This window comes from Chanodichthys erythropterus, chromosome 21, assembly GCF_024489055.1.
Source record: "Chanodichthys erythropterus isolate Z2021 chromosome 21, ASM2448905v1, whole genome shotgun sequence".
Lineage (NCBI taxonomy): Eukaryota > Metazoa > Chordata > Actinopteri > Cypriniformes > Xenocyprididae > Chanodichthys > Chanodichthys erythropterus.
In genome coordinates, this window is record NC_090241.1 from 29,798,424 (window position 1) to 29,823,049 (window position 24,626).

A 24,626-nucleotide genomic window follows, 5' to 3' on the forward strand; every position below is an offset into this window, starting at 1 on the left:
ACTGTTATAGCGTCCCGTTGCCATAGAAACGACCTGCAGCTGCACTTGTGTGTGTATTAGCTAATCAGCTAACGAACGTAGGGGTTGTAATTAATAAGGCGCTCTAACAACGAACTGGCTAAATGACTAAATGAACCGAGAATTTTTTACACTGTTTTTCGTTCTCCTGGGTGAATGTGGTTAAAATATGTTTTGCGCTAGTCTGAGTTACCAGTATGAAGGCGACTGCTACAGGTTATTAGCTGATATATAACCGTCGTTGTGCTGCAGTGGTTATGAATCATCTTTTGTTCGTCTCGAAGAAGACAGAATAAAGCAACCTTCACATTTCAATCTTTGAATCATTTAGAAGCATGTTCAGGAACGATTATCAGGTACTGTGTGCACTGAACGCGGAACTGTAATTCTGTGCTGTATTCTGCAATACTTTTCATTGTGTGTGTGTGTGTAGGGTGGTCTCACTGTTGACATCTTCAGTGCACATGGAAAAGATCCTGTGGCAAAATGGAAACTATATGGCAGGAAACCTTCAATAACTAAAGTATGTATGTTTCAGTAATGACAGATTTTGCCATAGTAAAAAAGGGGAAATTTAATTTTTAACTGGTCATAGAAACTATATACATATATTTCAATATAAACTTCACCATCATCATATTTTGCTGTTTCTTCATAATAGTTTTATTGTAAATTTAGCTTAAAAGCCTATAATAGGCCATTTAATGAAGGCCTCCCATTTTGCAACTTACCTCATATAGTAATGGGGGCATGTTGTCACAAAGACAGCATGAGTTCAATAAAATATATCTTTCTTTCCTGGGGAATAATGGTGAAAATATTTTATTGCTTTTTTACTCTCTAAGGCATGTCTCTGTAAAGAAAATGGCCTTCAAAAAAAGAAAAGAAAAACCTTGGAATAATAACAAAAAAAACTCAGAAAAACAGTATTCACTGGAGTAAAAAAGGACATACATTCATAGAGACACAGCTTGCATTGCAGAATCTGCCCTGTAAATAATCTTTTGAATTGGAATGATGGGTCTCCTGAATTGGATGATAGTTATTATTTTACATTCTCATCAAACTGAAACATACCACAAGTAGCAGCAAAAAGAAGAACTAAACCAATACCATACCACTAGAGAATCCATCACAATCGCTTACTTTAAAACAACAGTATCAGTCCATGTATTGCTTTAATGGTATATATATACTGAGATATTGTGGGTACATATACTAACAAATAATACAGAGGAGGATTATTTGAAATATCTGTCTTATTATTGATGTTATCTTCTCTTTTTTTAACAGGTGTTTGATAAAGAAGTGAAGGGCTTTGTATACAGTCTCGAAGGCAGCAGTCAAACACACAAGATGCAGTTACCTAAGGATAGCAAGATGGCACGTAAGTGCTGTTAAATCTGAATAAATCAGAGTCAGAGCACTTATATTTCACGTTTTACATTTATAGCTAACGAATGGCTAGCTTTAGGGCTTAGATTAATTTTAAAGATGACTTTAGTATTCTATTATAGTAAGGCATTTTTTTTATGTCTACAAAGCCAGATTAATCAGAGTTAAACTGTATTCAAACATTCATAAAAATAAAAAAAAAACAGACAAAAGAGTTGAAAAACTACAAACCTCGCTGAAAATACAAATGCTTAAATAATATTGTTTGACCTTGGTTGAAAGTCTGAAAATTAAGCTTCTTCTTTCACTGACACTTTTTTTTTTTGGACATTTCAGCCTAGATCTGTTTCTTCACTTAAAGGTGCTCTAAGCGATCCTGGGTGGAGTAACTTCCTGTTGACGTTCGAAGTGTTGTCAAACAAAACAGAGGCTAGCTAGACCCTCCCTACTCCTCCCCCTCCCTTCCGTGCTTCCCGAAACAGTCATGAACGTGCATTTAAAATCATTCTTGTCAGTTATTGGCTGGAGCATGTTTATTATGTTAAGTGGTCCAGGCTGCACCATTTTGTTTTTATTGCCGTTTTCAGAGCTTGTGGCGACTACAGAGACCGCGTTTTTTTACAGTGTGTTCAGGGGACAGGCAGCTAGTGGATAGTGAGGAGATGTTTGCTGTATGTGACAAAAAATGTTTTGGCCTAAAAATGCATGACATCACTTAAAGCACCTTTAAGCATCTTGGCAACATTGCTTTCTCTTTGCCACGAAAAGATCAGTTTAATAATGCGGTGTTACAGTATTGTTAAATAGGATTGATTATCTTGTTGAATCACCAATTATATATGTCTCTTTGTGCGTATATCTATCATATCTTAAAATCTCATGTTTCTTGTTCCTATAGTTGGTCTGATTCAGAAGTTTCTGATTCTACAGGTCAACGTTCCTCTGGGAAAAGACTTTTCCACTGAGTTTCTGTAAGTGCAAGTGTTGCTTTTTTAAAATTCATTTAAAATTTAGTGTCATAGTTAACAGATTCATCCAACATCTATCTTCAAGCTACTGAAAACAATCTTGTTGTTGCACTGATATAATTTATAATTGAAATTCAGAGAAAGTGTAGAGGGTTTATTACTATGGAGAGTGAATTAATTCACACTTTCACGCATGCAGATACCACTCCTACACATCTTGTTCAAACACACGAGAAAATGATTAAAGATCTTTCCATCTGCTTTACAGAGCAATCTATTTAGTTAACTTTTCAACGCTGTCTTCTAGAGTGACTGATGAAGAGCACCTAAAGAGGAGACTCTACTTGTCGACCGTTCATAAAGAGCTGTCAGCAACCCCTTTACATGCGAGAATACCTCTAGCGTCCCTCATACGCAATACTGTAAGTCCTGAACAACATTATGCACTGCTGCATTCTTCACGACTGTCTGCAAATGAGTAGTTAGATCACAGACCACAAAAATGACCTGATAAATGTTCTGGAGCTAGTATGATAAGGTACTACTGTCTGTGTGCAGTGGTGTAATCTGTGTATCGATCTGGACTCCCTCACCACTGAGATTTTCAGAGGGAAGCGCTTCCTGTCTCTGGATGGCATCATCATCTCCGCCTGCTGTAAGCTCCGCCGCATCTTCACGATGAAGAATGAACCAGCAGACTGCATGGATGGAGGTTAGGGAAAAATGCATTCTGCACTTTACTTGATGTATACCATTTTGTAGCCTGCTTTTTAAAGGGGTCCTATTACGCTTTTTTACACTTTCAACATTTTTAGCGTGAAGTGTTGCTGTTTGAGCATGAAAAAGGTCTGAAAAGCACAAAGTCCACTCCAAAGGGAGCTATTCTTGATAAGTAAGCACTGAAAGCACCTCAATTGTAGCCTTGAGTTTTCTTTCAGAAACGTACACGTCACAGCATTCCTTATTTAAATAATTCCCGCCTAAGGTATCTGCAAAAAAGTGTTGAGGCCCAGTTTGAGTTGCGTTAGTAGTGTGTTGAAACTCACAGTTATGGTAAGGGGCGTGACATTTCCAAAACGCACTCGAAGCGGTTGACCAATCACAACACACTGGTCCAGCTGACCAATCAGAGCGCATTACGCTTTTCGGAAGGAGGGGCTTCATAGAGACAGGAAATCAAGCGTAGCATCAGTTCACGTCAGTCAAGCTCGCATCAGCTGACTCTCAGCTGATTCACGTCTACCTGTAGGAATATGACGCCTATCCCAACATCCCTATATATTGTCCATTTAGTGTTATTAGCAGCTTTATCGCATTGCTCAGAAGCTAATCAGACTCATTTATCTTTATTTATTTGCTACATTAAATTATTGTCATTAAGATCATTAATGATATAATACATTTATGTTGGTTCTGTTCTATTTATCCTAAGGGGGTTATCGCTGCACTCTTATCCATGCTGGGTTGCACGGATGGGTGGAGAGTTGTTGCCCAAAAAAAAGAGCCATATACCTCCAATCCAAGTGCTATGCTAATTGTCAGTCATCTTTGACAATAGTGGTCCTGACAGACCTAAACAGAGTGTTACTGACAGACTGGGAAGAGAGGTGCTGCAATAATGTAAAATATGTGAAAAATAATGTTGTTGTTTTTTTAAAAAAGAATCAAACATATCAAAATCAAGATTATGATATGTTTGAAAAATCAAACATATCATAATCAAACCTATTCTAGTAGATCCTAAATAAAATCAAGACGCTGAAAAAGGGCATAATAGGTCCCCTTTAAAATATATTGTGCAAGTGGCACTTTCCATGAATAGGATATACATTGGTGTCCCATTACTTTAATTAGAGCATCAGAGACACAAAATCTAATGTTAAATGTAATTTTTAGCTGTGTCCCACATTTTGATTGCAAACCTGATAACTGTTAAAAAAAATCCATAAAATTGTGCCTTCAGAAACTGAAATAAAATCAGTTTCTCCAGCATGTCAAAAAAAAAAAAAAAATATATATATATAAAATAAAAAAAATCTCATTCCATTTTCTCAAAGATTATATTATTGACTGCATTTGTCAAGGGTAGCCATTCAAATCTGTAGTTACAGTGAGGAAAATATCATATTTGTGACATTAATAAAAAAAAAGTATGACAAACATTTTTCTGGAATTTATGAGAAATACAGTACAGTCCAAAAGTTTGGAACCACTAAGATTTTTAATGTTTTTAAAAGAAGTTTCGTCTGCTCACCAAGGCTACATTTATTTATTTAAAAATACAGTAAAAAACAGTAATATTGTGAAATATTATCACAATTTAAAATAACTGTGTACTATTTAAATATATTTGACAAAGTAATTTATTCCTGTGATGCAAAGCTGAATTTTCAGCATCGTTACTCCAGTCTTCAGTGTCACATGATCCTTCAGAAATCATTCTAATATGCTGATCTGCTGCTCAATAAACATTTATGATTATTTTCAATGTTTAAAACAGTTGTGTACTTTTTTTTTCAGGATTCCTTGATGAATAGAAAGTTCAAAAGAACAGCATTTATCTGAAATACAAAGCTTCTGTAGCATTATACACTACCGTTCAAAAGTTTGGGGTCAGTAAGAATTTTTATTTTTATTTTTTTGAAAAGAAATTAAAGAAATTAATACTTTTATTCAGCAAGGATGCATTAAATCAATCAAAAGTGGCAGTAAAGACATTTATAATGTTACAAAAGATTAGATTTCAGATAAACACTGTTCTTTTGAACTTTCTATTCATCAAATAATCCTGAAAAAAAATATTGTACACAAATATTTTGTACAATTGTACACATTAAATGTTTCTTGAGCAGCAGATCAGCATATTAGAATGATTTCTGAAGGATCATGTGACACTGAAGACTGGAGTAATGATGCTGAAAATTAAGCTTTGCCATCACAGGAATAAATTACTTTGTCAAATATATTCAAATAGAAAACAGTTATTTTAAATTGTAATAATATTTCACAATACTACTGTTTTTACTGTATTTTAAATTAAATAAATGTAGCCTTGGTGAGCAGACGAAACTTTTTTTAAAAACATTAAAAATCTTAGTGGTTCCAAACTTTTGGACTGTACTGTACGTTTAGCATTAAAAAAAGGCAAACTAATCCCAAACTAGTTAGTCACTAGTAAATAATGGCTTAATGTAGGCTATATATAATTATATATATAATATACACACACATTTTTTGTTATATTAATATTTAATATTAATTATACAATCAATGTTAATAATGTTAAAATATTCATTCATATTTAGTTTTCACACCAAAACAAACAAACAAACAAACAAACAGTTGAACTGTATTCATATTCACAAAAATCACTGCAAAAACTGCAAACATCACAGAAAATACAAAATCTTAAATAATATATTGTTTGACCTTGGTTAAAAGTCTGAAAGTTAGCACCTCTTTTCACTGACCCATAAACAATTCATGTAACATGCCAAATGCTCAGCCTTATTTTTTTTCTTTACTTAAGCAGCATCTTTGCAACATTGCTTTCTCATTGCCTAAAAACATTTTACTTTTTGCATTATACTCAAGGTTTAGAAATAAGAAATGGTCCAAAAGAAGAGATTCCCAGAAACTGCCAGTTTCCTAGTGAAGTTCAGCATGTTATCCAGCTGGTGAATATGAAGACGCTGGGACAGACTGATTTAAAGGGTGGACCTGCAAATTCAGATACTGGTCAGTTCCACACGCAAATACTTCATCGTTCAATGTAATTCCTGTCTTTGCTTAGTTGCTATGCATTTCTTTTTCATAAAGTTTTGTGCTTTTCTCCTTTTCGTGGCTAAACAGAAGGTCAGTCCCCTCTGCAGAACTCTCCTGCTATTTGCTGTCTGTTAGTTTGCTGACAAGAGACACCTCTTGCCAAGAGAGCTCTAATCATCTCTCTTTAGTCACATACCTGTCCAGTCTGCCAGCCCAGTGAGACCTTCATAGCTGTTCTTACGGTTTTTATTTATCCAGACATCTGTTAGCCTCACATCACAGTGCCAGACTGCTGTCATCTCACCCTTAGATTCTAGAAAAAGACTCAAATAATACCTTAGCAAGACATTAATATAACAAAAGGTCAGTCTCTCACAAGAGGTGTTGTACTGTAATGAGATCATATAAAATGTTTCTACATATACACATATTGCATTAAAAGACAGTCTCTAGTTCTACATTAATCATTTTTCCCTGTTTCATCACCTAGCAACAACATATCAAAACACTGTGGGCCTTGTGTATGAAATCGTGTAGTCGTAGCTTACAGCTTTGGATCCTGAGCTGGCTGTTATGCCGAAATGACAAATGGCAGTATTTTGTGTTTTGTTGCCAGGTTGCCATGACCTTAACACTGCTTCTTTTTTGCAGCATTGCACTAAATAACAATTGAAAATATGCCAATTCCAAACCAACAGATGGCAAGGGCCTCACAATTACAAGGATTATGAATATGAAAGCAAAAGTATTGTCATAGAAAATGTTGTGATATTGTTAGTCTAAATACAAACAATATTACATTTATTTACAAACTGTTTTAATACATTGTCACATAGCAGATGTTAGAATACTTAATCTGGGTTGAAACAATCAACTTTTATAGAAATTTTGCTTTATTTATTGAAAGCTATGCAAGAACTTTAGATAAACAAGAACCATAGACATGTATTTTATTTTATTATGGTTTTATGGTTGATTTCTAGAAAACATATAAGGGGTAAAGCCTGACATATGGGGTAATAGTCAGAAATGGAAAAGTTTATTGAACCTTTAGACAAAATATTATATTTACATCAGGCTTTTATGGCCTACATAATATGATAAAGTGAGAATATGGAGCACATAATTCAGGAGGACAAAAAAAAAACACCTCAATTTTATATGCAATTTAATATTCAATTTGGTGCAGTTATTGATATTTATATGAGTTCTTATATGATTCTTCTTACAGTATAGAAGACTACTTAACATAAAATGCATATTAATATCAGTTGTCATTCTATATCTCTCAATAATATGTCTTAGTAAGATGATATTTAATTGCTTAGATTTATGATCATAGCTGTGTAGTTTTTATTTTGGGAGCAAAACATGTAATGCAATGCAATACAAATGATGCACTTGATGCAATTTAGAAGCCTTAGAAATTTGCCTTGGCTATAAGTATATCAGCTAGGATTTGGTAAATGTTTTGTGCATGTCTCTTTACTAGAAGAGACAGGTGGCATCAAGGCATCCATCACAAGGGGTCCTACACCCCGGGACTCCTCCCATATTGCTTTTGGGTCAAAAGTTATCGGACCTCCTCCGCTCACCGCCAGGAAGAGCAGCACATCTGTAAACAGGAAAGAAGAAAGATCTAAGTCTGAATTGAGCCTCAACATACCATCAGGCAAATACACATTCTTTTATTTTCTTGACACTTAATGTCTTGTATCTAGTGCAGTGAATGAAAATTTTAGTTCAAAGATTAGATTTTAGTACTGATACATGAGCTGATGTAGTCTGGGGAAAGCAATCATTTTTGTACTGTATTATGTTTCCAAATACAGGCCGAGCTGAAAATGTACAGCCACGACCACCACTTGAAAGGCCTTCTGTTGAGAGAATGGGCTCAAGGAGACCACAGCGAATCCAGAATGCAAGGAGAGAAAAATCAAACACGGGTGACTTTATTAAAGTATATTATATACCACCATTCAAATGTTTGGGGTTGTTGTGATTTTTTTATTTTTTTAAAAAATGTGTTTGAAAGAAGTCTCTTATGCTGCACCAAGGCTGATCAAATATAAAATAAAAACTGTAATATTGTGACATTTTATTTCAATTTAAAGTAACTGTTTTGTATTTTAAAATATTTTTTAAAATGTAATTTATTTCTGAGATGGCAAAGCTGAATTTTCAGCATCATTACTCCAGTTTTCAGTGTCACATGATCCTTCAGATATATTTTTTAATAAGCTGATTTAATTCTCAAGAAACATTTCTTATTATTATCAATCTTGAAAACCATGATACATTTTTTTCAGGATTCCTTTGATGAATAGAAAGTTCAAAATAACAGCATTTATTTGATATAGAAATTTTTGTAACATTATAAATGTTTTTAACATTATAATGTGTCCTTGCTGAATAAAAGTATGAATTTCTTTACAAAAATCGTACTGACCCCAAACTTTTGAACAGTATTGTTATATGTAATTGGTAATATGGTACGTCACTCAGCTTTAAGTAGGTTGATTTTGTATATACATTAAATACATTTTTGGGGACTTTAAAAATGTTGTTTAAAAGAGCACTTTCAGTACTGATATTTTGCATTTGGCAATCAAAATCAGCACTTGTTTTTTAGAAAATGTTAATCAGACAGATGATTTTGCCCCTAGAGATTCATGCCAAGAGTTCTCTTGAAATTAATTCCTTGTTGACTTTTGAAGTCTGCTGCTACTACAAAGTCATTGGATTTTATTTTAGTCTCATATGTACTCCCTAAGATAAAGAAGGTGGCAAAATTAGCCTGAACCCAGAGGGACCTGAGCTTCAAGGAAAAATTGCATTATCCTCACTTCAAACTCTGGGCCCTGACTTAACAGTCGAAGATAAATTAACCGATCCAATTCTACAAGGTGAGTAATTATGTTCCTTACACGTTATAGTGGGGATGCTTAATCTGAAGTAACTCATAACATAAAATGATACCTCATTTTAGGAGAGGTGCTCTGCTTTTTAAATTATTAATTTAATTGTTTAAGTGATCAGTTATTCTCTATATCAGTAAGCGCTGTTTCTGAACTCCCTGAAATGCTGCGATTGTAGTCTTAAGTTTTCTTGTGGAAATGTACACATAAAAAAGGGGGGTGAGGCCTGGTTGAGTTAGTTAGAAATGTGTTGAAACTTTTCTGGTACACGTTCAAAGTTGTTGACCAATCAAAACACAGTGGTCCAGCCGACCAATCAGAGAACACTGCTTTTTCGGAAGGAGGTGCTTCATAGAGACAGGATCTAAACGGAGGGTTACTGACAGACTGGGAAAAGAGGTGCTGCAACAATGTAAAATATGAGAAAAATAATGTGAAAAATTATGATTTTCATGATCAAATCATGATCAATGATTTTCACCTGATGGGTGATAAAATGGGTCAAATAAAATCCCACAGGCTAGGAGCCTGTAAACATCCACATAGCAATTAACCACCCAGAAAACCATAGCAACCAATTAGCAACACCCTAACAACCATCCAGAAAACCCTAGATACCACATTGTGATGCCCTGGCACCCACCCATAACACCCTAATATTGTGACTGCGATTTTTGCACAGGAAGGCATCATTAACAACTTCTTAAAGTTAGGGTAGGCAATTTCAGAGAGGCTAGCAATAGCAAGCTAGCTTTAAAAGCATAAGATCCCACCCTCCCTTCAGAGCGCTCTCCAAAGCCACGCCTCCTCCAAAACACATGAGAACACTTCTGTTGTTAATTGCTATCAGGACGTGAAGAGAAAGTTTCAAACAGTATAACAAAAAGTGTTAATGAAAAACATAGCGTTAATGTACAGATAATTGTAGTTTTACAATAATACAGTTTTAATTATAGAATAGTTTGTGAGCAATTTTCATCAATCTTAATGTAAATAAAACATGTATACAACTACAATATGTTTCTGAATCTAGATTTGTACGCACATCCTAATCTCTCACAACAGAGTTCAGCTCTTGTCTTGGAGTACCAAAGTCCTATCAAACTAAACATACCAAATGAGCGATTCTGGAAGCCGTCTTGATGCCAACACTGAGAACACAAGCAGTTGTTCCACGTTAACAATCCATTCCTGCGGAGTAGGTCTAACTCGAACTTCCCTTTAGCAGAGGAAAGAGAGTTCATTAGTGGTAATGGGACATTAAGTACACTGTGTAGGTCAGAAAGAAGTCTCTGGGGTTCAGGCAAGCTTGCACCGTGGGCAATTAGAAAAGGTGATTACAATATAAGCCTGTTCAAAAACGTGCCAGGAATCGAAATATGCAAAACCCCTCGGAATGGCAGGAGTGAAGGCAACTCTTGAGAGGTGCTCTGTGAGCGTGCATGCTTTAATTAGATGAAATGATACTCTGTGAAGAACTTAATAGAGCCTTTACATCACTTTATTTGACATGGCCATTATGTAGCCGTTTTCGTATTTCATCTTAATATGTAATGAGTTGTTTAGCTGACAACGTCTTTATGATCCGTGCATGTGAGCAAAACAAACAGAACAAAACACAGGCCACTCAAAACAACCCATTGGAGAGGAAATGACAAATGAGATCTCTGTATCTCAGTTGTTTCTCTTAGACAGCAATGAAAATAAATGGAGATAAAAATGGAAATGGCTAAAGTATCCAGCTTTAGCTGAGAAAAAGACCTAGTTGTAAGTAATAAGTCTTTGCTAGACCTTCAAAAGTGTCTTAAAGGGTTAGTTCACCCCAAAAGGAAAATTCTTTCATTAATTACCATCATGTCATTCCACACCTGTAAGACCTTTGTTCATCGTCGGAACAGAAATGGCTTAGTGAGGCCTGCATTGCCAGCAAGATAATTAACACTTTCAGATGCCCAGAAAGCTATTGAACATGTATTTAAAACAGTTCATGTGACCACAGTGGTTCAACCTTAATGTTATGAAGCGACGAGAATACTTTTTGTGTGCCAAAAATACAAAATAACAAAATAACTTTATTCAACAATATCTAGTGATGGGCGATTACAAAACACTGCTTCTTGAAGCTTCGAAGCTTTACAAATCTTTTGTTTCGAATCAGTGGTTCGGAGCCATGTGATTTCAGTAAACATGGCTTCATTGCATTATAAGCGTTTTTAAATTTCAATGGTTCACCACTGGGGGCCGTGACTTTGGCAGTTTGATACGCACTCCAAAACACTGATTCGACACAAAAGATTTGTAAAGCTTCAAAGCTTCATGAAGCAGTGTTTTGAAATCACCTATCACTAGATATTGTTGAATAAAGTCGTTATTTTGGTTTTTTTTTTGCTGCACAAGACGTATTCTCATCTTGTCGAAATATCCATTCAGTATAAACTCGATAGTTCAGTCTACAATACGAGGACACGCAATGCTAAAGTAAACAGTAAACAGCTATGTAAACAGGTCGCGTGCTGTTTATCCAATCAATGACATTGACACTGCAAATATGCAAATAAGAACGTTAACCCAGGGTTTAGGAATGTGCAGTGTGGAGCATCAGGTTATGAATACCCAAGATTAATTGTTAACCCCCGGGTAAATTATGGGAAGTGTGAAACGTGAAGCAAGATAACCCAGGATTCTGTTTTCGCAGGGTTTAGAATGACCCAGGGTTAACTAATTCAAGTGTGAAAAGCCCTAATATGTTTTTTGAAAAATCAAGCATGAAAACCAAGGCTTTGAAAAATGAAACAGCTGAGAATTCTTATGAGCTACAAAAGAGAAACGACTGAGCAATAAAAACATTTATTTGCTGTGATATTATGACATTGCATTCATCTAATTGTCCACACAACATTATGAGAAATGTAGTCATCAGTATGACCTTTGTATTTTTGTTGGATGATGATAGTCATTAGATGGGGTAATTTCAAGCGTAAAACAATTTGTTCGGCTTTCCAATGCCCTTTCTTTGTCCTTGTCTCTAGGTAGAAGAAAGTACAGCTCAGGTTCACAGTTCACAACTTCACAGTGGTTTAGTCAGACTTTTTGCTGCTGTGCATTTTGCTGAAGTAGATCAAAGCTCTGTACACTCACTCGGCAAATTCATCACTTGGTCTCTGCGGTGTCTTTTGCTCCCTGCTCTCTGGGTGTCTTCTCTTTAGTATGAGGGCATGCAGACCCCACAGGCGCACATTGCCCCGGCTGAATTATGATCTTACTGTACCATTGCTCCCTATCTACTAATGATGCTGTTTTTTGTCAGTGGGAAAGCCAGAAAGTCCCCCTCCCCCACTCCTCCCTATTCCTGAACACACACACACTGGCAAGTTAATGCTATTTTCTCTTTATTCTCTTAGGACTGAACATGTAAATTCCTGCCATCCGCATCTTTAAAATATTGTTTTAAAGCATCTCCCCCATTTACGTATATTTTAAGGCATAATTAAAGCATAATGCTGCAGTTATCGAATTCAGCACAAATGAAAGAGGTTGGACGTATCCTATAAATTCCTACTCGCTTGCAGTTGGCAAGCGTAGTAGAATTCATCTCAATCTTCAAGGTTTCTGGTTCTGCACTTATTTGCATATGCTCATTAAAATGAACGCAGACGAGGAACATGAGTGCCGGTATAAAAAATGAAAGATGAAACATTATGTTTAGTAATTAGATCTCCATTATTGATCTTTATAGAGACAGTAAGTCAGTGGGAAGAAAGAGGAACAAGTAGTAATTGTTTTCTCAATATTATTACCATCAGGCCATGTTTTCAATTGGCCTTTTTTATAGAAAGGGTGCACTTAAATAATAAACAAGCAAAATCTCTCTCCTCTCTCTTTCCTCTCTACTTTTATTGCAATAGAAAGTGGAGAGGAAAAAAAAAAATCTAGAAATTATATAAACACTCATTTTCAAGTTTGGGGTCAGTAAGCTTTTTAAAAATATCCTTCAGCAGCCATTAATCCTTCAGAAATCATTCTAATATGCTGATTTAATGCTCAAGAAACAATTCTTATCAGGGCTTGACATTTTTTGCTCACCAGCCACTTTGGCTAGTGGTTTTCCAAAGTTAATAGACACTCAGCACTTTCACTGGCCACAAATTTGACATCGATACCATGGGGGAAAACTGCCATATAGATATTTTTAATGCTATCTCATAATTTGGCAGCAGGTATATTAGGTCTGCTGTCACTTAAAGACCTGATGCACAGATCCATTATACTGTTACACATGCCTTTTTTTCTCAACTGTTTACGTTCACTTAAAACATAACTGACTGTGTTTACGTGAATACTCGCCATTATTTTATTTGTATTTGACTGTTGAGCCCAATAAACAGCGAAAAAGAACTCAATTTAGTACTGAGAGTTGGCTTTATGTGCACACACTTTGGGTGTGAGCGCAAAATCTGCAGGAATTAGTAAAATTATCATCTATTCTGTAGAAAATGAGTATTGGAAGCGTTTCAGATATTTCTATATTGATATGTATCGAAAAATCAATATTCTTTTACAACACTACTCTGCACTTAGTTTATTTCAGATGCCTTTTTAAAAGGCTACAATTGAAAAATTTAGCAAGCTAAAGAACAGCATTTGATGTTTTTATGACTTTTCTGTCACTTCTAATCAATTTAATGTGTCCTTGCTGAGTAAAATTTTTGAAAGGTATTGTATGCAGTTGTTCAAAAAGTATTGGGACAATTTTGGATGCTTAAGTCACACAAATATATGAATTTCAGTGCATTAAAGTTGTCACTTGAACAGACATTCATACATTTGTACATGTGGCCTAAGACCTGTAAATAAGTCAAATAAAGCCAGACAGAATGTCAGAACAAGACAAAATACCAATATATACAAAGTACAGCACATTTAAAATTGCAGCAAATGGTGATGTTACCTGTAAATCTTCCTGTCATATTTCTGCAGACTGTGCTTCTAGTGCAGATACATCTGGGTCAGCCTTCAAGCCTCCATGTGCTGCTTCACCTCCAGAGCATGTGCTGACTACAGATGATGCTGACCTTTGTGACACAGAAACCGAGCTCTCTCTCTGCGATGACGAAAACGAAGAAGAAGTCTTCACTTTCTCCTCATGCCCTCACTCAGCCAGACGAAATCAGGCTAGCAGCAACCCAGTTGAGGATTTGACCTTTGGCCTTAAAGGTCACAAGCTGGTAACAGAAGGAGAGCGCAAAGATGCACGTCTGGAGGATGATTTTGTCTGTAGTGAAAGTGAAGAGGTATGGACACATAGACAGCATACACAATTTAAAATGCAGAGACAATACATTTATGGCTTTGAAATTAATTGATTTAACAGGACTCGAGGCTTGCTTCTGACATACAATTAACAGGGTTCATGACATTCAGAAATTTGCTAAAAGAATTTGAGCATTCACTGTATTGGTTTATCAAGTGGCTAGCAGAGCTGCAAAACAGATAATTAGAGCTAAATTGTGTACAAAATAAGTATAAAATAAAGTAAGCTCTTGGTCTTGTCCTACTTTAGAATATTCTGCATATGAAATCACTAAGAAAAAATAAATAGTTTGTCAGATTTGGTCAGATGGTATTACTATTTCATGAGGAATATAAGTTGAGATTTTTTGCAGCCATTTAATTTATTATTAGACAGATAGATAGACAGACAGAGAAAGACAGACAGACCAGCGTTACGGGCAATTGGCAGAAAAACACCTTGGACATATAGCCAGTCCCAATTATACATTTTAATTCAATACATTATTATTTTATTTATTTAATGGAGGATGTTGAATATTTCCATCAAAATAAAATAAAATAAAATTAAATTAAATTTTGTTATTGTTACTCACCCTCATGTTGTTCCAAACCTGCAATTTATGGAACATAAAAGAAGATATTTGAAAATGTCCTTACAATTAAAATCCTTTTTAAGTGTGTGTATAAGATCATTTTAATTTTGTCAATCCTGTACACTTTTTCTGAGACACCCAAAGAAATAATAAATTCTTCCTTTAATGCTACAGATGCATGTAGTGTGTAGACATATGCAACAACAACATCAGAAACAATTCCCCAACTCCTTAACACATGTTGCCTGCATTGTTTTCTTTCCAAGATAATCTCAAGGACGTAAAATCTAGTGGAGTCATCTGTTAATGATACACACACAACTTAATTGTTCCCCCCAGGGTCCCTGCCACTCAGTTAAGTCCATGAAGAAAACCATCAGTTTTCTTCAGTTCAGTTCACTTCTGACAAGGTGCTCCTGGGTTCTGCGTCTATTGAGAGGAACATCATTCATTTATTTACAGTCTGTTTCGTCTCCTCTTGGGAAATCAGTCTCATCTTTGGCATACATATGTTCTGCTGCACTTAATTAGAGATTTTTGATTGATACTGCTGACAGATTTATTTGTTGTTTATTTCCCCTTCTGTCCTCACCCTTGATACATTTCCTTATCGTCTGATTTTTTTTTTTTTTTTTTGCCGTTTCTTTGTTTTTCATCTGCAAAAAGCAGATGTCTGCATTTGTCTTCTTGTTACTAATGGGAGTTGAAAAAACAAATAATGACTTGGTTGAATATTCTGAACATTATGTTTATGTTATACCTCTATAACTTGCACCTGTGTGATATTAAATCATTTTCACTGGAAGCAGAGGTGATTATATTCGCCTAATGACTTCCATTAATGCCACAGAGTTGTCATAAGATGATAGATGAAGCGGTAACATATTGAAATTCATCTGCAACAGATCTTAATAACCACTAAACACCCTGAGAACATTCACTTTCTTAGATAACCTGCCCAGCTTAAATAAATTCACTGCAAATAGATATAGGGCCGCACCAGACTGATGTGTGTTTACCGAATGTCAGCACTTCTCACAGCGTGAGGAGATGACACTTTTTTTATTTTTAATCCAAAAAAAAATAAAAAATTAAATTGCTGAAATATTAAAACCGGTCCCTCCAGGGGATAGGAAGATGGAAAGAAAGAAGACAAAAACTCTGGTTGATCTCATGGCTCGGCTGGCCGTGCCCTTTTAGTGAGGTTGTCATCATTAGTGTGAAGCTTGCTGTTTAAGACCATTAGTGTAGATCAAAGCCTCACTAGTTTAAAGACCTTATCTGTTCCAAAACAGAGCAGAGACAGACAACTTTCTGGGCACAGTGTCGCTCTGATTAATTACAGGTAACTCTGATGTTACTCCGCCCGCGCCAGACTGTCTCGCGTTGTGGCTATTAATGCGTTTCATCTGTGACAGCGTTGGCGTTCGTGGCTCTGAGATCCTTGCAAGAGATTTCATCATTCTCTTTATGACTCCATCACAAGTTTGTTGTTAAATTTAATATTTGTAGTTTTAGAGAGAAATTTGATTTATTAATGCCTTTCCTTCCTTGTGTTAATATCCCAGGCTGCAAGAAGATAACCGAGCGGATTTGCGTTATTAATCTCAATGTCATAATTAGTGATGCTTGCTAAGGGTGATGCTTAATTTTAAATTAAGCCTTAAGTATCAAAATTCAGTGCATAACTTTATGCTGCATATATGATTAATACCTTAAATTGTGTGGTTTGTTGAGGACAGGTTTGCTATTACATGATTTTTAATTGGGGGATGATAAAACCAGCAGAAAATCAACTTGTTCCAAACCTGTATGAGTTTCTTTCTTCTGCTGAACACAAAAGAAGATATTTTGAAGAATATGGGTAACCAAACAGCAGAAGGGCCCTATTGACTTCCATAGTATGGAGAAAAAAAAAAAAATTATATACAAACCCGATTCCAAAAAAGTTGGGACACGGTACAAATTGTGAATAAAAAAAGGAATGCAATAATTTATAAATATCATAAACTTCAACAAATGTTGAAAGGGAGACATTTTGAAATGTCATGCCAAATATTGGCTCATTTTGGATTTCATGAGAGCTACACATTCCAAAAAAGTTGGGACAGGTAGCAATAAGAGGCCGGAAAAGTTAAATGTACATATAAGGAACAGCTGGAGGACAATTTGCAACTTATTATGTCAATTGGCAACATGATTGGGTATAAAAAGAGCCTCTCAGAGTGGCAGTGTCTCTCAGAAGTCAAGATGGGCAGAGGATCACCAATTCCCCCAATGCTGCGGCGAAAAATAGTGGAGCAATATCAGAAAGGAGTTTCTCAGAGAAAAACTGCAAAGAGTTTGAAGTTATCATTTTCTACAGTGCATAATATCATCCAAAGATTCAGAGAATCTGGAACAATCTCTGTGTGTAAGGGTCAAGGCCGGAAAACCATACTGAATGCCTGTGATCTTCGGGCCCTTAGACGGCACTGCATCACATACAGGTATGATACTGTAATGGAAATCACAACATGGGCTCAGGAATACTTCCAGAAAACATTGTCGGTGAACACAATCCACCGTGCCATTCGCCGTTGCCGGCTAAAACTCTATAGGTCAAAAAAGAAGCCATATCTAAACATGATCCAGAAGCGCAGGCGTTTACTCTGGGCCAAGGCTCATTTAAAATGGACTGTGGCAAAGTGGAAAACTGTTCTGTGGTCAGACTAATCAAAATTTGAAGTTCTTTTTGGAAAACTGGGACGCCATGTCATCCGGACTAAAGAGGACAAGGACAAGTTGTTATCAGCCTGCTTCTCTGATGGTATGGGGTTGCATGAGTGCGTGTGGCATGGGCAGCTTACACATCTGGAAAGGCACCATCAATGCTGAAAGGTATATCCAAGTTCTAGAACAACATAATCTCCCATCCAGACATCGTCTCTTTCAGGGAAGACCTTGCATTTTCCAACATGACAATGCCAGACCACATACTGCATCAATTACAACATCATGGCTGCGTAGAAGAAGGTTCATGGTACTGAAATGGCTAACCTGCAGTCCAGATCTTTCACCCAGGGGCGGAGCCAAACATTGTAAACATTCGGGGCTTAGCCCAAATCTATGTTTGTCCAAAGACATTTTAACTTTCTATTAACAGCTTTACTGACATGAAAGGAGCTTTTGTGAGAACATTTTGTACATTTTAAGGTTAAATGCATCAATCTGGTGCACTCTGGAAACTCAAAATTAAGAGCTTCAACCCATGTACAGTGTGCAAATTGAACAAAGAAACAGCATTGACTTGTACCTGGACATTAAAAAGGGTTCAAACATCTTTTTTTACAATACTTTTGTACTCATTTCTTTTTAAAAGATAAATCCTTGAGCTTTTATTTTGATCATCACCAGCTGATCGTGTGCGCAAATGTGCGAGAGAGAGAAAGCGCGGCCGGTGTATGGTCGGATACTGTAGAAAAGCGGTATTGAACAGCTTAACGTATTTTAATAGAGAGATGTGTTAAGAAAAATTATATTTTGAGAGCACTGTTAAGAAACCTCTAACCTGAAATTCCTGCTTGCTGACTGTCTCGCACTCTTGCGGTTGACTGTGCTAGCTCCTCCCCTACCTGCTGCATATTCAACAGAGAGGAAGAAACGGAGTAGCCCATAGGCTACCGACAGCAAAGAAATGTATTCTATAGGCTAGATTATTTTTAAGGTCTATTTTTACAGGCTGTATGCAGTATATGCAAAGCCAAAGCGCAATGAAATAAAGCAACTTATGATTTCGGGGGTTTACATAGGCTATTGTCCAGTTTCATATTTTCTCAGTGACAGTCATTACATTCGGGGCTTGACTCAAAACATTCGGGGCTGAAGCCCCGGCAAAATCGGCTGGCGCCGCCCCTGCTTTCACCCATAGAAAACATTTGGCGCATCATAAAGAGGAAGATGCGACAAAGAAGACCTAAGACAGTTGAGCAACTAGAAGCCTGTATTAGACAATAATGGGACAACATTCCTGTTCCTAAACTTGAGCAACTTGAAACTTTTGAAATTTGAAACTTCCACATCATTGCATTCTGTTTTTATTCACAATTTGTACAGTGTCCCAACTTTTTTGGAATTGGGTTTGTATAACATACATTATTATTATTATTATTATTACTTTATTCAAAATATCTTCTTTTGCATTCAGCACAATAAAAGAAATTCATACAGGTTTGAAACAACTTGAGGGTGAGTAAATGATGACAGAATTTTCATTTTTGGGTGAACTATCCCTTTAAGGACCTTTCACACCAAGGATGATAACTTTAACAATAATGATAAAGATTTAGTTCCTAAAATAAAAGAATAGTAGAGTCCACACCACAACTGTAACGATAACGGCACAGAGAAACGATTTAGTTGGAATCACTTTCAGAAGATATTTTTCCAGCTGATGAACGATAAAAACATTGACAGCCAATCAGAATCAGCGTAGAAAAAGCAGAGCATTATCGGCCATTGGTGTGGACGGACACTAATATAGTCAATGTTATGGTTCTCTTTATAGTTATCGTTCTTTGTGTGGACGGGCCTTTAGAGCCAAAAAGCAACCTAGTAACCACCCAATCAACCGCATAGCCAAATAATACCTTAGCAACCTTGTAGCGATGAACTGGCAAGCACCCATACATCTAGCATCAGCCTTGACGCTTTCTTTTCTTCTGAAAATCTAGAAATGTAGTTATTTCATGCCAACTATTTCTTATAACAATCGCTTCTTTTTTTCTTTCACAGGATGAAATGCATACCGAGTTCCTCCATAGAAGTGCAGTCCATTCCATTACTGCTCCCTCACCACCTCCTTCAATACAGAAACACACAGTCTTATCCAAGTTCTCTTCTGAGCCAATTAAGACTCAGGCCTCCACAGTCCGGCATGTCTCTGAAGGACCAAAGAAGCATGAACCCATGCGAATAGCACCAACGCGCTGCCTCTCACCGAGTACCTCCAGACAAGGGAGCAGACTGGACCAGTCCCAGGCTGGCAGAGCACTGCCTGATGGACATACTAGTATATCTATCACCAGAGCATCAGTGCGAGAGATCTCAACAAACAATTCTGGGCTTCAAAAGGTGAGCCTCTTCACTTTGAAAGGATGAAAAAATTCTATTATCATTTCATTACATTTAATGTCTTTTTTTTTTTTTTTTTTTTTAATGGTCTTAGTGCTTTCCCCACACAAAAGTCAGCAGGGTCTGATAAAAATCTACACAAGCGTATATCTACACAAAAGACGACATTTTTTGTCTATACAATGAAAGTCAGTGGGGTCCAATGTTGTTTAGACTCCAACATTCTTCAAAATATCATCTTTTGTGCTCTGTAGAAGAAAGAAATTCATACAAATTTGGAACGACATTCATTGTTCGGCGAGGAACTGACAAAAAGTTGCAAGCATAATTTAGGTAAGGTAGAGAAATGGGCCCCAAAATAAAGCAACCACATGGGTTTTGTGGAGTGAACCCACACAAATCACATGGCCTGTTCATGTGGATGAAATGTTTTTTAACCGTAGCAAGCATGCAGGGTTAGAGGGGATCAAATCAAGCATATACTTCAGCTGAATTGGTGCACTCCAGCAGAGTGGCGTGTTTATGAGGGCCTCTGTTCTTATTGTAATTTCAGAACTGGTGTGGTTCTTATCTTCCCCAGAGGCTGGATATTTTAATCTGAATCCATTCAGATTGAGGGGAGTGGGTTGTGCCCTTGCATCTCTGATGCATTTGGAAATTGTATTGCAAATGGCTTGGACATAGTGTTCTTTTGTCTGATTTTTGAAGTATATTTTCAGGGGTTTTGAACTCTCTGAGGATTTTTTTTTTTTTTTTTTTTTTGCTCTGAGGTCGCTTTTTTTTTTTTTTAGCTCAGGGGTTAGGTTACAATAAAATGATTTTGAATCAGGTATTTGTCATATACAGAAATGAGACAATTGTTCACACAGACTCAAAACTTTGGTCTTGATCAGTGGGTCTCCAACAATATTGACGTATTTATGCACTAATGTAACTAATTGCAAACCCAATAAAATTAAGCTTCATGTACTGTATATATACAATCGATTAATACATTGCATTTTAATTTTCTGTTAAAGGGACAATTCACCTAAAAAGTGTTTTGTAAAAATTTACTCACCCTATATGTCATTCCAAACCTGTATGACACAGAAAAATAACACAAAAAGATGATATTTTGTAAAAATGTCTGTCCATACAATGAAAGTCAAAGGGGTATAATGTTGTTTTTGACTTCCTCTGTATGGACAAAAACAGTGTACATTCTTCAAAATGTCAGAATTTCAAAATGACGATAATCCTGAGAAAACCTCCATTTGCTCTCCATTTCATCTGATTGTTGCCTAGGTGAAACAACCAGGAAATCAAAGAGAACTCATTAGTGTTCTTACCTCTCTTAGAGGTTGGAAGATGTTTGTTAAAAAGAAACTAAAACTGGTCCAAACATTTAGCACAACTACTAGACTCTCACCGCAGGTCTGAAATGGTGATTAACGAAATGTTTTAAATGGAGTTTGGAATTACTGAAGATCATTACGGGTGCCCAATAACACTACTTCCCCCCCCATTTAAACATGGCACATATCTTTGATGCTGCTGAAGTTTGCTAAGCTTCTCTGGAAGGTCGCTCATAGATGCAGGTAGGACTTCATATAAGTGGATTTCTAAGCAGCAGGCAGCCATCCCTGCTGATGTCTTGGCCTTAATGGGGGTGCCAATTAGCTTGCAAGCTATGATTGATTGCTTGCTAATTAGCTATACCCAGTAACGATTTGTCTCCTTGCAAAGTGGCACTGATGAAGTAATGAGATTTTTGGGCTTTACAGGTGAGTGTCGATGGGAGAGTTCAACCTTTGGGCTCCAGCAGGTCTGATCTGAGTCGAGATGAAGAGGATGAGGAAGATGAGCTACGAATGTTGGCCAGTTTGAAGAGAGAGCAGGAGGAAGAAGGAGATGGAGACATGGGCAGCCCAGGCCTTAGTGCATCACAGGTAGGATAGTCATATTCATATATCACCCTAAAATGAATATTATAAATATAATTTTATATATATATATTATACATATTTGATCTATTTTTGTATTTTTAAATATTTAAAATATATATAAAATATTTTAATATACACATTACCAACATTTTAATATTAATATACACACTATTCAAAAGTTAAAAAACAAAAATTAATGCTTTTATTCAGTAAGGATGCATTACATTGATCAAAGGTGACAGTAAAAACATTTATAATGTTATAAAATATTTTTCTTTTGAACTTTATCAAAAAATCCTAGAACAAAATGTCACAAAAATATTGAGCAGCACAACTGTTTTCAACATAGATAATAAGAAGAAATATTTCTTGAGCACAAAATCAGCATTTTAGATGAGAACTTTTTGTGAATATAATTTAAATAACTATTATTATTATTATTTTATTACTCACAATATAGACCCCTGTCTTAATGGTCCTAAAAAATACTTTCTTCTGACTTTACCGATATGACACATCAAGTTTCCAGGTTTTGTGAGAATCAAATCATATATTAAAAACACAATACCAATAAATAAACACCATTTTATGTTCTGCTAGGTTCACCACTGCAACATAAGTCTGAGTGCAAGCAGCGATGACACCTCAACTTGGACTCAGTGTATTCCTTTGGTGGGCTTACAAACCACACACACATACACTATACTGACATTTACAGCAGTTATAATTACAGAAGCCAAACGCATTGCCACACTTGAGTACAGTGTGGGAAAGTTTAAATTACCCTTCATCATTAGGCTCCTCAGTTATACAGAGTGCTCTGTATGGATGAACTGTAGCTAGCGGGCAAATAACAGGGTGAATATTAAAAACTGGTTTTCTATAAAGAAGGGCAATCAAACAGTTTACATGTATATAGGCTAAAAAAAACACTAATTAGAGTGAAATAAACTCCCATGGCATTGCAATATCAGACCCCATCCATCAGTTGCTGATGTTGTCTTGATTAGAAAGATATGCTGCAACTGCTAATCATGCCTGGTGTGCCTGGTATTGAAAAATGGCAAATTAGTAAGACTGTAAGATTTTGAAAACATAGCAATACTGCCACCATCAGGCTAGAAGTACATGCACAACACTCAAGTGCTTCTCAACTGGTTTTGCTGCAGGACCCAGATTTTACATTAGACATCAAGTGGCGAAACAACATTGTAACATAATTTATCTTGCAGAAGTAAATGAAAATGTTCTTAAAATCAAACACCAAAATGAACCACTATGAACTGCATAGGCCCAACAATATGCAAAATTAGTAAGGTGAGATGCTGAATAGACAACTGACAGTTTTGTAAATGCATAAACAATAGCAGAAGTGTGATCCCCCAGCCTAACACATGGAACCTGCAACCCTATTTTGATTTAGGACCCACCGGTTGAGAACCACTGCTCCAAAATATAGAGGCTTAAATCATTATTTTACAGCAAGGAATGCAGTTATCCAGAACGTATTATATTTTCCTACTAGACTGGAGCTAGTAGTGCCCAGATATGGCACCTGAACCAGATTATAAATACACACTACATATTTTCTCTGTGGTTCACAGCCAGTGGATCAAGGCCAGCATTATCAGAAAGAAATGAACCCTCTTCTTCACTCTAATCCCAGGTAAGAGAAAAATACAGTACTTTTAGCTTCTCTAAGCCTGTAAGGTACTGTATAACTCTAAGCCATTATTCTAAGCTTGTCAATATCTTAAGTGTTGAGGCTCAGTTGTGAATGAGTAATTTCAGAACATTATCGTGCAAGTTCATAAGAGAACTCTTGTCAGCCCTCAGGCTCATGCAAATTCAACATTTTGGACTTCTGAAAAGCGGTAAAAAAAATGTGATAGAAAAATGTGGTTGATTTTTGGGGCACTGAATATTTTGATGTTTCCATTGACAGTTTTATCCAGTGGTTCCAGGGTACTAAAAAAAAACTTTTGAACATCAAAGCATAAAAAAGAAAGCAGGTGGTGTGCTCCACAAAATTTTATGCCAGTCTTCAAAAGATTTGGCTGCCATTCATTACATGATGAAACTGCCAGACTATTTACATAATGGAGCACTGCAACTTTTGTCAAAAATCTCCTCATTCTGGAGAGAAATATTATTATTAATGTTTAATGTTTTAATAATAAATGTTTTATTAAATTACAACTATTTTGTTTATAATAACATTAATTACAGCTATTTTTGTTTATAATAATAATTGTATTAATATTATTTTATATAATTGTATATAAATTTACATAATTTATTCTTATTGCTGTTGTGTAATTGTAATATTAATAATAACAAAAACAATAATTATTATTACTATTTGTATTATTATATTTTATCAATAATATTCTATGAACTATATATATATATGAACAAAAGTATCAAATAATAAACAATATATATATATATATATATATATATATATATATATATATATATATATATATATATATATATATATAGTTTTGTAGTAGTAATATATAAATAATAAATAAATAAGATAATGTAGAACCTTTTTGTAAGTGAATAAAAAAAAGAAAAAAAAATTATGTACACTCTATTTACAATCCCACAGCATAACTATGGCTAGTTTCC

General features: G+C 35.8%; 1 protein-coding gene across 2 annotated transcripts in view; it reads left to right on the forward strand.

Annotated features, from left to right (window-relative positions):
* Positions 1-353: 353 nt before the first annotated feature.
* cfap20dc (CFAP20 domain containing) overlaps positions 354-24,626 on the forward strand; it is a 28,199-nt gene continuing 3,926 nt past the window's right edge. The window contains exons 1-15 of one of the 2 annotated variants that reach the window (XM_067374316.1): positions 354-374; positions 452-541; positions 1,312-1,405; positions 2,312-2,384; positions 2,689-2,803; positions 2,940-3,093; positions 5,982-6,119; positions 7,639-7,818; positions 7,979-8,092; positions 8,921-9,052; positions 14,042-14,355; positions 19,723-20,061; positions 21,828-21,992; positions 22,590-22,661; positions 23,594-23,655. In XM_067374316.1, the coding sequence (XP_067230417.1) occupies positions 354-374; positions 452-541; positions 1,312-1,405; positions 2,312-2,384; positions 2,689-2,803; positions 2,940-3,093; positions 5,982-6,119; positions 7,639-7,818; positions 7,979-8,092; positions 8,921-9,052; positions 14,042-14,355; positions 19,723-20,061; positions 21,828-21,992; positions 22,590-22,661; positions 23,594-23,655 (2,063 nt within the window). Of the gene's footprint in view, positions 375-451; positions 542-1,311; positions 1,406-2,311; positions 2,385-2,688; positions 2,804-2,939; positions 3,094-5,975; positions 6,120-7,638; positions 7,819-7,978; positions 8,260-8,920; positions 9,053-14,041; positions 14,356-19,722; positions 20,062-21,827; positions 21,993-22,589; positions 22,662-23,593; positions 23,656-24,626 lie in introns of those variants that run through there. The other variant, XM_067374317.1, reaches the window with a different exon arrangement.